The sequence below is a fragment of the Varroa destructor genome, unplaced genomic scaffold (assembly GCF_002443255.2).
Source record: "Varroa destructor unplaced genomic scaffold, Vdes_3.0 BEIS01000003.1, whole genome shotgun sequence".
NCBI lineage: Eukaryota > Metazoa > Arthropoda > Arachnida > Mesostigmata > Varroidae > Varroa > Varroa destructor.
In genome coordinates this window covers 33829014-33844809 of record NW_019211456.1, presented here as the reverse complement: position 1 = coordinate 33844809, position 15796 = coordinate 33829014, and the positions used below count along the sequence as shown (strand labels likewise).

Below are 15796 nucleotides of genomic sequence, written 5' to 3'. Positions count from 1 at the left end.
CGTAAAGTATCCGAGCTGTGTAATGAGTTATGCCCTTGGATTTTGCCGGAAAAGGCGTTTTTGTTATTTTAAGTATCCATAGGTTTTCGGTGTTAATATATTCGCCAAGTTCAGCGTGGTTCAATTGAGTTGAAGCTGTATATTAAATCAGGTACCGCGGTAGACGCATTTTTTGATCACTTCTTAAAATTAACACCAATGTTCAATGGTTGTATCTTGCAACGATCAAAGTATGGTACTGTGCAATTTCCTTCAATTTGAAGTCTTATGGAAAATAGTGAGGCTTGTTGACACAACATGATAGGCTCGACTAGGAACAGACTCGAGTCCACATAATCAAAGCGGTTAAAACCAAGTCTTTGACAGCTGAAAGTCGTAAAAAAATGCCGCATCGTCGAATGAAAATAAGTTGCTTGGAATCGTGTTGACTAAAAGCCTAGAAAAGAGCCGTACGCTGCGAAAAACCAAAAGGGTAAGAACAGTAACAAAAAAAAACCAAGCAAATAACGCGTTTTTTGCAGATCAAAGAAACGAGCTTCATTTGAGCGTGTAATTACTGTAGTAGTTCCCGTCGTACCACTGGCATCCTGATTTATGCTCACATTCTGCAAAGAAAACACGAAATTCATATTAATTAGGCGAGCTTTTCTGATAGCATATAAATTGTTTTCAGATAACTGGATGTTCTTGTATATATGTGCGATTTTTATTATGCATGTTATTACTTTGCCCGTCATTCACCACAGATATAGAATTAGGAAATTGGTCGGTTTACACTTAGAGCGGGACCTCCAATCTATCCTTCAAAAATTTGATCAACAGGACAACTTCGGCGATAAGGTCAGGAAAAATATATTGTATATCATAAACCAAAAGGGTTTCATTGTCAAAAGTTCTCCATTATCCTTGATTTTTAATTGCTTGCATATAAATATATATACGTTTGGAAGTAGTAATTAATATCGATGTTCAAAAGTGCAAAAAAGTAGTAGTGCAGGGGCCCTACGACACGTGCTTTGTACGGAACAGTTGAGTCCTCTCTCAACGGCAACAAATAGCGCTATCGTGCTGCTGCTTCAATTTCCATATCTGTCAAGTGGTGAAAGCCATTCCGTCTGTCTGCTGTTAATTATTGCATTATTTTTCGTTTTTCGTTCTTGACCACCGGTACACCGTATTTTCGAGGCCTCGTGATGGAAACTTATCTATCAAATACTCAAATATCGCACCTTGCTCTTAAATGCTTTTTCTGCGGTCACTGGTTATATATAGTTTCGATTTGTATCTGCCCCAGATGTGCTTAAAAGCCTAACATACTTTAAGCACTTTACTTTAAGAAGTACTTAAAGTATGTTAAGCTTTTAAGAATCATTCGGCAACAGTACCGGTTATTTACCGATTAACGATCTCCTTAGAACTGGATGCTGCAATAAACAAGGCGATTCGGGTGAAGCGAACTCGTGTGATCAATGTAAGTAGTGATGCCATCGGAGCAAGAGAAGGAAAAATATCCACTTAAGATATATGCGGTTTAAAAATATTATATTCGATATTACCATGTAACAATAAAAAGCAGTCCTTTGCGATATCGCAGTTAACAAAAGAAAGATTACCGCCAGTAATAAACTCACTTTTTTTCCTTGGTCACAGGACCAGCAAGTAGCGCCATTTCGATATTCTCACAAAAGTTTGACACTGCACGTATATGTCGATGGTAATGGAACCCAGTTTTGTTAGAAGCCCTCAATTTACATTTGGAAAACCGTGCAAAATTAAAGTTGTGATACCCTCGTTGTTTCATTTATTCGAGCTGTTGCGTCATTCTTCAAGATGTAACAACAATCAGAGGGTTCGCATTTACTACAGACATCACCACCTGATTCAATGTGAACGAAGCTGCGAACTTCCTTCATCGTATTTGCTTTAAAAGCTTCTGTTCCTTTTACAGGTCTCTAGGGTCGATTACAAATAGAGAATGCAGCTCAGCAAAGCAAATCTAATTAGAATTTCATGACATGGTATTCTCATAATGGTAAAATGGAATAAATAGTTACCACATATTTTAGCTTTAAGGTAAAACAGGGCAGCTCCTTTTAGTCATGACAACTGCATTACTAGAAAGAAAATTGGAGGAAAAGAACTCTAAAAGAAAGAAGAAGAAGTCTATGCTTTTTTAATACTTCTAAACACATTTCACTAAAATTTAAAATCGGGCTCTGTTTCGTATAGTAAAATGTATGAACATTACGCAATTTTCTAAGGGACTGAGCGAAGCCTGTGTGTAAAAGTAAACTTCTTTCAGATATATCTTTCTATAAATGCGTACTTCGATAGTGTCATATTTTAATAACAGCATAGAAAGAGAAAGTGGAAAAAAAGCTGCGAAATTTTCCTAAAGATTGCTTCAAAGTTCCAGTAAAAATTTAATGTCCATTGTGGTACATCTTCATTTTTTGTTTTTCTTTCGCTTTCAAAGTGCACCTTTTAATTCAAATGGCATTCATTTTCAAAAATTTCAAAAATTAAAATTCAGTAAGGGCTTCGTATGATTGTGTTTCGATTTCAGTGATACAGCGTTAAATATCTTCGTTCGTGATTTGGGTTGCGAGTGGTCTGTTGACACAAGACATTAACTTGACAAACGCTAAACAAGAAACCTAAAGGTTTTAAATCGTATGATCTAACTGGCCAATTATGGTCATTTTTACAGGAAACTGCATGACCATGAAATCTATTGTATAATAATGCTATGGGACAAGTGGAACCGTCCTGTTGAGACCAAGTGCCTTTAAGATTAATACCTCCTACATGAGATACAAAGAAGTTTGTTAGCATGATTCGACACCGTTCTCCATAGAGTACTTGTACACTTCAAGCACCGTCCTTAAATAAAAAAGGGTGTAATTACGTTGTTAGCGTGAAAAATGCACCAAACGGTAGTGCATTCGGGATGCATCTTTGCTTTCGAGCCCATCGGCATAATAATGAGCTTCATCTCTCACCATGATTTCGCGGCAAAGCTTACTATTCATTTGTTACTGCCCAGTTGCTCAATCAACGGATGTTTTTTTACCAGATATATTACTTCATAAATTATTCCCATATATCTACTTTATAGTAAAAAAAGTGTTTAGGCATAAAACTTCTAGGCAAAACATTCTATGCGGGACTTAAGCTTTCCGCTCTTATTGGAGTGCCCTATATTTAGAAAGTAACAAGGAAAACAATAAAAACGAAGGCATTCATTCGTTCGGAATCGTCGAAAATATTTTAATGATGCAAAGCTGTTGATCCAAATAATTTGCTACATTACTTTAAAGGGCATTTTTTGTTCATGATTATTATATAAAAAAAAGTAACTTCTTTGTAGGACTTGGCTAATTAAACTTCATTGAGACGAAATGTACAATAAAGGTCATTAAATAGTGCTACTGATGTGGTACTAATAAATTCTATGCTTTTAAGCTTGAGTTGCGGTTGTCTACGGTGCTCTACACCTGGAATGTAATTAGTACCGCATACACTCTTTGTGTGTTTATAGATATTACTATTTGGAATGCAAATGGATGGGCTTGTTAGCTATTAATTAGTAAGCATAATTGAAGCTCTGCTGGGTGTCTGTTCCGATTAGATGTTCTCCATACCTTTTTTCATCTATTATTTACTCGTTGTACCTATTTAGTTCTATCTATGCGATACATTAGTCTCCTATAATTGACAGATAGAGGTTAAATTTGTTTTATAAACACCAGTTTTTATTTACATTCTAGATACATTTCTGTAAACCACATCACATTCTGTGCTTTAGCATTTGTTCTTTTTTTCTTATGAGCTCCAATTTATTATGTGTAGACTATTTTTACAAAGGATAGTCATTTTTGCACTTCACTAACAAACATGGCACAAAATAAACATATTTGTTTTTCTAATACTCTAACTCGTATCGATATATTACTGTGCAGATTGCGTGTTGTATTTTTAATGAGACATGATCATCACATAAGGTAACTGAGATACTGTGCAAACAAATCCGAAGTTGGACATTTTTTCGGCAAAGCTTGCGACCTTGGTGCGATAACAATAAAGTGTTGAGCTACAATTATCACGAAGTCAATGCTATGGCATTACACGTTCTTGGTACCTCAATGAATCCTGTTTTGCCGTGAATGTAATTGTTACTATTCATTCAGCCCTTTTCTGTTGTGGATTTTCAACCAAACTTTAACTGTACATCAACGTACGCTGTACGCATATCTCGCAAAACCGAGGTCAAACACGACGAAAATATACTTATTTGTCTGACTTGCGTGGAAACAAAAAAACGATATTGTGAAGAAAGACGATAGTAAATCCTACACATAATGAATCTGTAAAGATATTTTTGTCCTCATAGCAAGCGTTTTCCTCACACCGCTTACCTAGGTAGAAGGCAAAAATAATTACAACTTTGAGTTACGTAGGTATATGTATTCGATCCTTATCCTCATATGTGCCCTGGTCGCCTAAACAGATATAGGCTTGTAAAGGTAAAGGCATTATATAAATCTAGAGTTCAGGCCGATGAGCAGAACGGTGTCTTTGCACCTGATTTAGCTACTTATTTGACTGAGGGTTGCGTTGTTGCACTGTGTCACAGGCAGTAGCAAAAACGCTCATAGGACGAGGGCATCGCGCAGCGCGCGTGCTCGCTGAACCAGTCCGTACGATCAACACCGGATATCAGCTTAAGCCCGTTTTTTGCTTTCGGCTCAATGGCAATAGTTGCTTCAAATCTGCCCGGAGGAATCGTATTGATAGATACCCTGTATATGTTCAAAATTCGCGAACCCTCCGTCAGAGGCAACGCCTGATTTACCGTGCCAAGCTTCCACTCGACGCATTTAATAGCCTTATTGCGTTTAAGTTCGTTGTTAATCTCATCAACGATTGTTTGACCCAATTGAACAGACAGGGCAGGATCTACACGTTGATTCGCAACATCGTAGCAAGAACAGTACTCGAAGTCGATTCCTGCCTCTGCACACGTTCTATTATAAGGCACTATTTCAGAGAACAGACTATAACCCCGCTCTGTACGCGTAACGGGTCCCTGGTCGAGTGTCGCCAATTCTAGCATTGTAGCGTGCATATCATATACTGTCACGAGGCGGTGAGAATTGACACGGAGATTTTCAACGGCTTCGGGACGTTCTTCGATAAAACTTGGAGGCAGCATCAAATAACCAAAAGGAAGCTGATCCTCATAGCGGCCAAGAGGTGTGTTCCGGAAGTTTCCGAACCGAAAGCCATGATCGGAAATGAAGATAATAATTGAGTTGTTTAGAAAACCTTCTCGTTCCATAGCTGTGAAGAACTCAATAAATGGCTTATCGGCTCGGCTGGCTCCAGTCAGATCGTTGTGGGAAAGTTCGCTGAGCCACGGGTATAGCCAGAGCGGCTTACGGGATGTTCGTAAAAGATCTAAGACGTAATCGAGGTATATTGAAGCAGCTGGCTTCGGGCCAATACAAATGCCGTTTCCTAGGTTCATCTTCAAGCTACTGCCGTCAATCATCTGCATGATTGGACGTGGCCAATAGTCGACTGGCTGCGTGCGGAAACCCTTGAGTTCAGGCCATACGAATATACCATAGGACCATTGTTCTTCAAAGAACATTGTTGAATAGCCGGCATCGTTAAAGTCGTCCCAAATGTAGCGAGTCATATTGTCTAAATATCCTTTTTTGACTTCTTCGTATAGACCGTGGGGCCTAAAACGATGTCCCGTTAACAAGGGAATCTGATTGGGACTAGAGTTTAAGCCCACTTTGTTGTATCCGAGGAGTTCAATGACAGTGTTAGGCCGATTATCCAGAAATTTCTTTGTTTGCGTCAGAGCGCGATGAAAGTTAAGTCTCGAGACCGAGTCGTAACCGAGTACAATTACGTTGTATGGCCTATTGGAAGCGCTCGATTCGTCAAAGACGCTGTCGCCTTTAGCTCTAGCTAGCAATAAAGGTTGGGAGTAGAATCTCGTTTTGAGCGAATATCGGAAACACTCTATCCACACATATTCAGCGTCAATAAATTCACCAAATTTTAGTGTAGTCTCATTGACCAATTGAAATCCGAAGTCTGGCGTAGAACGCTCATCTCTAATCGCAATCTGGTATGTGCAACGAAGGTTCTGTTTCTTCAGTTTATAATGACGCCATAGGATTGTCTCATCCAAATAAGGAACTGAATAGATTCCTTTAACCTGTGGTCTAATGAAGAGTGGTGGTAACTTAGGACACCGTACGACTGCCTTCGTGAGGAATTTGCTGGAGACTTGAGGATCATATGGGTCGAAATCAGGTATTCGACAAGTCGAGGTTTTGATGAGACTCCCCGGGGCATTGTAAAATGCAGGCTGTTCCTGATTGACGAAGACAATTTGATCTCCAGAATGGATTGACGAATACGCCAGCATTAAGAGGACAGTAAAAGCTGCAAATAGCCATAAAGTGAAGTGGGTATCCCGTATGATACGGATTGGAATCGCATCCTGAGAGCAAATCATGGTGATATCTAAAGACTCCTCTGAGTAGTCGACATACTGGATGATACTCGCATTCTGTAAAAACGAGAGAAAATAAAAAATATAAAGAAATATTAAAAGGCGTACGAAATACTCAATGCTTGCCCTAAACATATCGATCCACAAGTTCCATCGGCTTAATAGGGAGCCGCTTTACAATTATTATTGTGTTTGCAAGTATATTTACTCGGCGAGCGTGCACTATCCTTTGTATTATGCCAAAATGTGATACTGAGATTTGCTAATCTTATAATGAAATTACAGATAAAATCATTAATACTAGTTAGCATAGTCTCTCTTTAAGGCTTACTATTCTAGTAAAATTCGTTTATACTGAAAAATATACACGCACGGGCTATTGTGTTACAATAGTCCGTGCTTGTTATTACATAAGTTGTTATATAAAAGGCACTCTGTTTAAGAGAATGGAATATAGAAGAATAGAGATGTTGTTTAGGCCACGTTTCATAAAAACTTGTGGGGGCCTATATGTTTGAACTGTCTAAGACAAAAAAACTGCTAGCTTATAACCTTTTATAAGATGGATTGTATTTTGTTGTTAAAAAAAAAAATGCTTGTCGCTCCGAGCTATTTCAGGGTTCAATTTTATTTATCCTATTTATCGTTGATAGTCGAACAAATCTTAGAAGACGGAAAATGTCGACTCGTTGCGAATCTCCAGTTCTCCAATAAAATAACTTGTTTGCATATGTAAATACGCGGCTCCCCAAAGTTTTCATTACGCTTTCATGCTCTGTAGGTGTTTGATAATCGGAATTCGTCTGAGTGATCTGAACGCCTGCGACTTGAACCAACTGAGACGCATCAAGTTTAATATTTTATTGAACGCAAGCGCGAACAACACTATGACAGCAAGATATATATTTGTTTTCGAGTCGGACCACTTGATACAAGGCATGTTGAATAAAACGAGCCGCTATCCAGACCTGTTGCCAATTCGCTCGCGGACTAACCCGCTTGACTGAGGTTGCTCATCGTCACTACGTAGCTATACCGTTCAGCCGAACGTACGGGTATTGTTTACTCTTGTACTTAGTACTTACCTTATATTCAGATAATTTATTGACAGGTATCAGCCCCCTATGGAGAATCGTCTCACAGGCTTCTATATTATAAACTTATGCTAGCAGCACACAGTTTACGAGGTTCCATCATGACTAGAAAATCTTCACAACTTATCCTTTATAACTTTTTTACCACATTTTCCACTTCACAAACTTTTTTCCTACAATTTTAAGTAAAACGAGACGGCACACATTCGTACGTCCTCGTATAGTCTATCGCTTTCTCCCAAACAGACGTGGTTTTTTGTATTCGCCCGTAAATTACGTCTAACTATTTTTGAATCACTTGATCACCGCCGGGTGTTGTAGTGCCGTGCAGCCAAGAGCACAACTACCCCTTGCCACTTTCGATGATTTTAAAGATACTCATCCTACTCATCCGGCGGAATAACGCGATAGTCTTATCAGTGTAATGTCTCCGTTGGCGGTTTTTAGCAATAGAGCTCGTGAAGTGTCCGCTTCTACCGCGCTACTTGCGACTTCGTTTTGCCAGCGTTTCATGCTGTACCTTAGAAGATGCTTACGTGGACATCACTGCCACGTCAGATTAGAGCGGCTCTTCCTATGCGTGCTTTGGCTTACCGGCTGCGCGCCACTTTTCGCCCACCAAAATCTGCCTGGTCAGGCCGATCCAGGCCGAATTCATCTGTCCGACAACCTTGAGCGTCACGCAGTCTGAACACCAATGCAAGTACCCCACTTGCCTACATCAGGTGCTCGTAGGCCTGCGTCATTTGTTCAGGTTAGCACACATGCTCTAGGGTGCCACTAGGGAACGAACAAATGCGGCGTGTGGGCGCGCCACCACTACTGTGACAAGGGACTTACCAGTATAACAAATCCTTGTTATATCGTAGTCGGCTCACCGTTACGTACGGCTGTTTCGCCAAGAAGTATACGCTGATTGAATACGCACGTTCTTTCATTCTCCGTCTCTCTCTACTCCCCACCCTCTCTCTTCCCTCCTGCGGTTCAGTTTTGTTAAGTACCTGCCAAAACCGAACGCTTCGATAACATCTTTGTATATTACTTTCTGGTTTTTAATGCGGAAGATCGCGGCGATGAGCGTCGAATACTCAGTCTAGATGTATCTAGAATTCCTCGCCACCCATAGTACGATTATTGCTAACAGTAACGTAGCTTCTATGTAAACATTTGCTGAATGAAGCGGCTTTGTATATATGTGTGGTTTTAGGCTGATCCAAAACCTCATGATGCTAACTAATTATTGAAAGCATCGAACTACTACCATAGCTGGGCTAGTTCTTGAATTTGAAAAAAGCTATTTTAATAGTTTATGCTGTATCTTGTTAGAACTTATTTTAGTTACTAATGAGAAGTGTTTGAATGTTGGTGGTTTATTAACTTCATAGTAAGTGTTGATTGTGGACCAGCTGCCATACACCTGGCTATCATCGGGTTTGAGCGTAGTGTAACATGGTAACGTTGTAATAAAAAGCTTCTTTATTCCCATTGGCGGGACTCAAGCAGCGATCTCTAGCCTCTTTCAAGAGGCTCTGTCGTTTAGCTCATCGCGTCCATTGTATATACATGCAATATTTTTTATAATATTATTATTACTCATATTTCGTCTATCTAATGTCTGGCTTACCGTCAAAAAAGGAACAGTTCCTAACTGATGGTTTGTACTCGGATGTGACACTTAGTTCTGGTCCAGCTTCGTATCTGTCTATGCACCATATTTACTGACAGTAAAATTTCTTTTGCCTAACGCCCATTGGTTGTCCTATCTTAGTCACCAAAATTAAAATCTCAAAAGATATCCGCCACTATCTAACACTGCAAAATATCCTGGCACCCACACACACCGGGAGACAACACCGCATGTACTTCTCTTTAACCAGCTGCCATGTAAGTCGATTTTGATTAATGAAACTCGCTTGTCGACAATTTGTGCTCCTTAGATCTATGTACAAATAAAAATTAAGCTATGTATGTTGTCCAATTTGCAGCGTAAGCCTGGTGATTGCATGAAAAATATATCCCAAGCGCTAGGAACTGCACATATCGGCCTAGACGAGCAGCGTGCACCTATAATCAATAGGTAGTACGTCTGATGATTGTAAGAATTTTTCCATAGATCGAATAATCTCGTATACGCATTGCACCAGTGGGAGTCTATAATTATTTGCAGCACCTTTCGGTAGGGAATGGGTAAAGTTCTGAACACTCATTACTAATCAATCCCCAGAATAACTAAGTCGTCTTACAACTACTAGCACGTTCCATTTACGTCAAATATACCTGAACGTCGTTAGAAACTCTGTTATTCCGTCACACGGTGGAAAATCACTGCCTTAAGTCCGGCCAACAACACAAAAATAACACAACACATGTAGGCGAACCAGTGGTATTCTAAACCTAGTTCAGGTTGTAGAGGGCACACTACTTCGGCATTTCGAACTAACTCTTCCCATTCAGTTTGCTAAGGCGGACAAAGTAAATTGTCGAAGCTGGTCGCAGGAAACTCGGCCGAATAGGAAAGATAATCCTATGTGCTTTAAAAAATATTATCCTAATATGTAAAATTCTATGAATGCGATATCTAACGGTTTAATTATATAAAGCAACGTCTTAGTTAGGAGATACTGAGCGGAACGATCTCATGCTACCCGTGTTGTGCACTCAAATATAGCATCGAGACGGGTTCACTTCTTCTTTACCACAAATCTATCGTACGATAGTACTTGTTGTTTGTCGCTACGGTGCATCCACCGTACTAGGCGCTTCAACCTAGTGGCAAGTACAGTCTATGAAACCGCTCTATAATGCCACGGCTACGAGTGGTATTATACGCACAAGATCACGATTGTAGATCTTGAAGTATTGTCAACTGCTTTTGTTAGATAGCAACAACAATCCTGATAATGGAGAGCGAGATAAATATATTTCGCTTTCAATAGAAGACTCAAAAGCATGGATAACGCGTGGCATATATATCTGTGGCTCCGAATTAAATACGTTTCCTAGTTAATTTTACTGCCCATTTTGCCCAACGATGCTTAAGCGTCTCCACGGCCTTTAATGCATAAAATTGTCGCTTCCAAACGGCTGAAGCAGGATTTTAGGACGCTCACATTTAGGTTTTCTTACAACGCATTTTCCTATCTATATTTTTATAATAATACTCATAGACGCTCTATGTGTAGCTGCATTTTGCGTCGCAGTGCAAGGCACTTGCAAGCTTAACCGAACATGGATCCACTTTAATATAAAAGTAAAATTTATAAAAAAAAAAAAAAAGTTCATCCGAATACGCTGTGGGAACTCAGTGACATGAGCCGGTTGAGGTTGACGTGAACTGACTGATTTTTGGCCTTACAAAAAGCAATATAAGCATCATAAGGACGTGTGATCTATTCAGAAAACAGGGACAATATTTGCTCAACTTCGCCGCCCATAAGGCAATAGTCGCTGTCTAAATTTGCGAGGTTATGTACACTTTGCATTGAAACAATTTGAAAATCTGAGTTAAAGATAGAAACCTTTCGAACTTTACGCCTTATACTGCCTCAGTTAAGTACTGCTTCAGATAGCTTTTTTTCAGCATTAAAAAAATGACTACGCTTAGTTTTTAATTTGCACTTCCTCACGTTCCCCTAAAATGACGAAGCAATCGAAACTTGGTGCTGCACCATCCTGGTGCACATGAAATCTGAGTTAGATCTTTATGATGGAATATAAATGAAAGAGCGCCTTGGAAGATGAAAATTGCTATCGAAAAGCTGTTTCTTTCAAAAGACCGTCAAAAGTAAGAACCACGGTACTTTAAGCTAAGAGACCTATAACACAGAAAAAACATTCTCTATAGGAAACAACTTGTATGCAAGGCTGAGGCGAAAACTAAGCGGTATTTCTCAAAATCGGTAAACAGCAATACTAGGAGTACCCTAACGGAGTCTCCTATTGACAGGACGCTTTCCCAAATTCTGGGTACCGTGACTAAGTAGCGCATTCGAATTTGCGTCTAAGCATAACTCCATATATATTTATCTAGCAATCAGTAAGCTTATTTACAATGAAACAATATTAACAACAGTGCGGCATAATCCATGAATCCCAAAAATGGTCAGCAATATCGATAAGAAGATACTATAATCTGTAAAACTAAAAAAAGAAAATCTAAAATTAGTAACTCTGCAGTTGTTCTCAACAGAGACAATGCGGAAAGTTCATAGCTGACCCCAGATCTGGGCCATCTGGGTTCGTAGCAAGCGTTTGAGACTGATAACACCTAACACAATAATGAACTTGGAAATACTTATAACACGACGGTTTGTTCAAGGCATGGTGGTTGGCAAATGATCTTGCAGTGTTAACTGAACGTCGTTACGTATGAATATGACGGTCCCCTGAAGTTTTCTATCATTTGAAGAAAGCCATTAATATGATGCACACGTTTGAAATTAGCCGCCACCACATTGACTGGAAGCTTTTTAGGCGCTCACACGACGAAAAGCTTGCGTTGCTTCTGTAATAGACTACCGTAGTTTTTCGAAGTACAACTCGCTCTTTACGTACACAGAATATTCGCTAGGTTCGATATCGAGAGCCAACGACGATGTTCAGTGTTGAGGAAGCTAGTTTATTTGAGTCGTGTAATAGAAATGTAATGCTGAGAAGCAATCGTCTAGCGTTCTGTGCGCTAGACTATATTCCACAGCGTCACAACGAACCCGTCCGATTTTTAACAGTCACTGAGGCAACTACGAACTCCAATAACACATTTAAAATTTATGGAACAAACCAGATAAGGGTTTATTTACAAAGATCAACGATTCTAATGACCTGAGCCTTTACTTCGATGAAATGGACGGCGCAATACTACATAACAGCCTGACACTAAAATTCACGAATCGTTAAATATATTAATGAACACTGCATAATAGCGTATAATAAGCGGTCCTCTTTTGTTCAGTTTAGACAGTCTCTTATCTCTACATGATGTATAATGTGCGCTAATGCGTGAAGATCTATGTGTGAAGATCACAGTACAAGATCGCACCACATTTGGACACTCTTAGCTAATACCGTTAGTCATACACGCTGAGCTAGTAAATTCTACACAGATTCTAACATTTAGATAATTAGAAGCACGAAAAAGTTTCATGAAGTAACCTAATGAGTCATCCATCATAACTTAGCAATTTTGTGGCTTGCTCTTGATCTAAAGGGGCCGTAAGCACGAGAACGATAACGGCGTTGCCACTTGTTGTATTTGCATAATAATATATTGTATAATAATAGAAAAATAGTTTTTATAATTACAACACATAATCGGTATTGGTCTACGAAACCGATCCTGGACATGAGAATTGCTTTAATTCTTCATTCATAGTTTGAATTCAATAGTTTGGCAAAGCACGTCTCTTGGTTTTTCTACTTTTACCTTTTATGTATATATATATAAACGATGTGACGTGGCTATTTACTCGTGGAAATAAAGCATCAATCAGCTATAAGGAAGGCCGAATCGGACCAGTTGAGGTTTTCTCTGGCCAAAAGGCTCCATTCCATTTTTCTGTTTTGACTTAGTTTTCAAGCAAACGTTTGGGAAACCTGCCTGTCAACAGGTGCAGGCTGAGGTAATCTGCATACTCGACTTGAACTAATTTTTTAGTTAGAATAAATAGAAGAGATGTTGGCGGCGAAAAATGTTTGTTCTTGGCGTTTTTCTCATTCAGGTTGTTTACTATTACACGCAGCGCACCCTTTATAGCAATAGTGCCTGCATCAGGCGGTACTCAGAGCAACATATTCGGGACCAGTGGAGAGTGTTATAATAACTTATAAACAACCACCTGGCCAATTTTTCCAAAATTTGCGCCCACGTCACCATAACTACGTGGCCTTGATTGACCAGGTTCTGTTGTTTGCGTCCTATCTGCGGTATGAATTCGGCTTTTCTAAATGCGGCCGTATCTTGAGTCTTAGGTCAATCACTTTTACTGTACTAACATATACCGCTGTGCTCAAACCCAATTATGTCCTAGGATGAGTTGACATGGAAGAGTCACCTGTCAGAGCAGATAAATCCTCCGAATAATAACCGTCGTCACTAGTGCTACCGCGTTGCTATTTGTTGTTGCTGCAGCTGTGACAATTCCCTGCAAATCGATCAAGCTCCACAGCTTATTACGTGATTGTATTAGAACATCGAAGTCCGGTCAAGGTACTCCACTTCGGCCTATGATTAGCCTATTTTCATTATTAATGATGCAGTAATACGCGGTTAGGTAATCTTAATAAACAATCTGAATTAGAAATAACACCAGTTATGCTAAGAGAAGCCTGATATAGAAGTTCTATAGCCATGCGACTACTAAGCATGCGCTACGTATGTGAGCTTATCAGAATCGGATGTTGAACAGAGCAGAGACTCATTATTATTCAATTCGAAATGATTCAGAGTCCCGAAAAAGCAGTTGACACTGCTTTTTCGGTATATAGGTATATATAACAACAGGATCCCGGTTCTGTTGTTATATGACAAACGCATTGCTAACCTTTTGCTTTTTTGGAAGGGAAACTGTCATAAGATCAATTGTTTTGTTGAGCACTGTCGCCATTTTACGTCAGATGTCGACAGTCACTGGGTGCGTTAGGTATACTAGCACGGTACATCACCAAGCGACGACTAAAAACGCGGCTAATAATCGTACGCATTCATACAACGTTGACTAAGAGTAATTTATTTCATCGACTCCTGAGTACCAAATAGATACTATATTAATTAGCATCCTAACCTCTCGCTACCCGTTTCACCTAATTCGTTCGATTCAATCTCTATAATATAAAATTCATTTTAGAATTGATATAGATGAGATTATTTTTAAGGAGAGATTGAGACTTCGCTAGCGATTTCACCTGTTGTTCAAACCAATATGTTAAACGGCTTGCTAACTTGCGCCGCAGCGTTCTGTCGATAGATGCAGCAAATAACGTTACAGTAAACCATGTGGGTCTACCCTCTTTCTTTCTCTCTCATATATATATATATATATATATATATAATCTTTTCAATTAATTAAATTCAATCAATTAAAATTGTGTACCTACATTTCTCGAACACTCACAATAATAGGTGCCTATATTTTTTATCGGGTACTTCATGAACTTCGTTTGGCTGATCTACGAGAAAAACTACTGCACAAACAAAAGCCCGTGTTCTGGGTATTGCTAACCCAATGCCACTGTTAGGGCAATCATTAACGTCAGGTTCGTCCGGCGCGTTTTGTTTTTTGGTACATGTAGCACTCAGCCCAGATATTTTGTGCAACAAAGATTACTGAAGTCGGTTTTTGCTGCTCGCCTACACCATAAACAAAGTTCCGATAAATTATTTCCACCGTATGCAATAATGGTAACGAGTTATATACTGGCGCACAAATTCATTGCCATTCAAATCATTGATTGTATTAAATAAGAAGCCGTTTGTGATGAACGATCCTTCCCAAACCGGCAATAAATCAATTGAATATACAGCTGAATGTGTATAGCTTGTGTGATACATTTTCTGTTTTTTTTTTTAATAAATATGTCAATAAAATAAGCACATACAGCGTATGTTTTGTTAAAAAATAACTGTTACACTCTCAGGGTTACTCACCAAGATAAGAACCGGAGCGTTATTCTGTCTAGTTACTCACCTCGACTCGAATTCTGCAATTGATACCCGGAGCTAAACTAGTCTAACGTCATCATGGGCATCGCACAGGTTTCACACGATCTGTGCGCTGCCCCTCTCTGCTAATATATACGCAACGACGATACGTTGGCCAAAGATGAAACTGAGTCCATGAAGCAGACGCCGCCCGGTCAGACAGTGCAAATTTTTGGGCCGGCAGAGGATTGTAACTTAACCGGGCCACAGGTCGGAGAATTTCTTCTGGCGTGATACAAGTTGGTTTTCGCCTTCTGATGCCTGTGTGCGCCGTTGCAGTGGCGCGGTGTGTAAACGAGCATTGGGAACGGCTGCCCCGAGCGCCAGCCGGACGCTGTTGCCGTTGCTGTTGTAGCTGTTGAACTTGTCACCAATTTCAAAATACGTGAATTAGACAAGCGAAAGACAGAAGTTCCGCTAGAAACACGCAGAACAGACAAGAGGTCTCTTGACTTGGCTTACCGCGTA

The 15796-nt window shown here is 39.6% G+C and overlaps 1 protein-coding gene across 6 annotated transcripts; it reads right to left on the bottom strand.

Moving 5' to 3' along the window:
• Nucleotides 1–3733: 3733 nt before the first annotated feature.
• Nucleotides 3734–15466, bottom strand: LOC111247543 (uncharacterized). Of its 6 annotated transcripts, XM_086983976.1 has the most exons (3): nt 15315–15466; nt 13683–13772; nt 3734–6595 (listed from the first exon to the last, which is right to left on the bottom strand). In XM_086983976.1, the coding sequence occupies exon 3, from the start codon at nt 6539–6541 to the stop codon at nt 4631–4633; it is 1911 nt and encodes a 636-aa protein (XP_086840102.1). In that variant the 5' UTR covers nt 6542–6595; nt 13683–13772; nt 15315–15466; the 3' UTR covers nt 3734–4630. The 6 variants fall into 6 exon arrangements, with proteins under 6 accessions (XP_086840102.1, XP_022654316.1, XP_022654317.1 ...); XM_022798581.2 differs by lacking the exon at nt 13683–13772; XM_022798582.2 differs by lacking the exons at nt 13683–13772; nt 15315–15466 and adding an exon at nt 9257–11880.
• Between the last annotated feature and the right edge of the window lie 330 nt (nt 15467–15796).

Coding starts and splice junctions, on each gene's coding strand:
- LOC111247543 (XM_086983976.1), bottom strand. CDS start 6,541: ATGATTTGCTCTCAGGATGCGATTCCAATCCGTATCATACGGGATACC.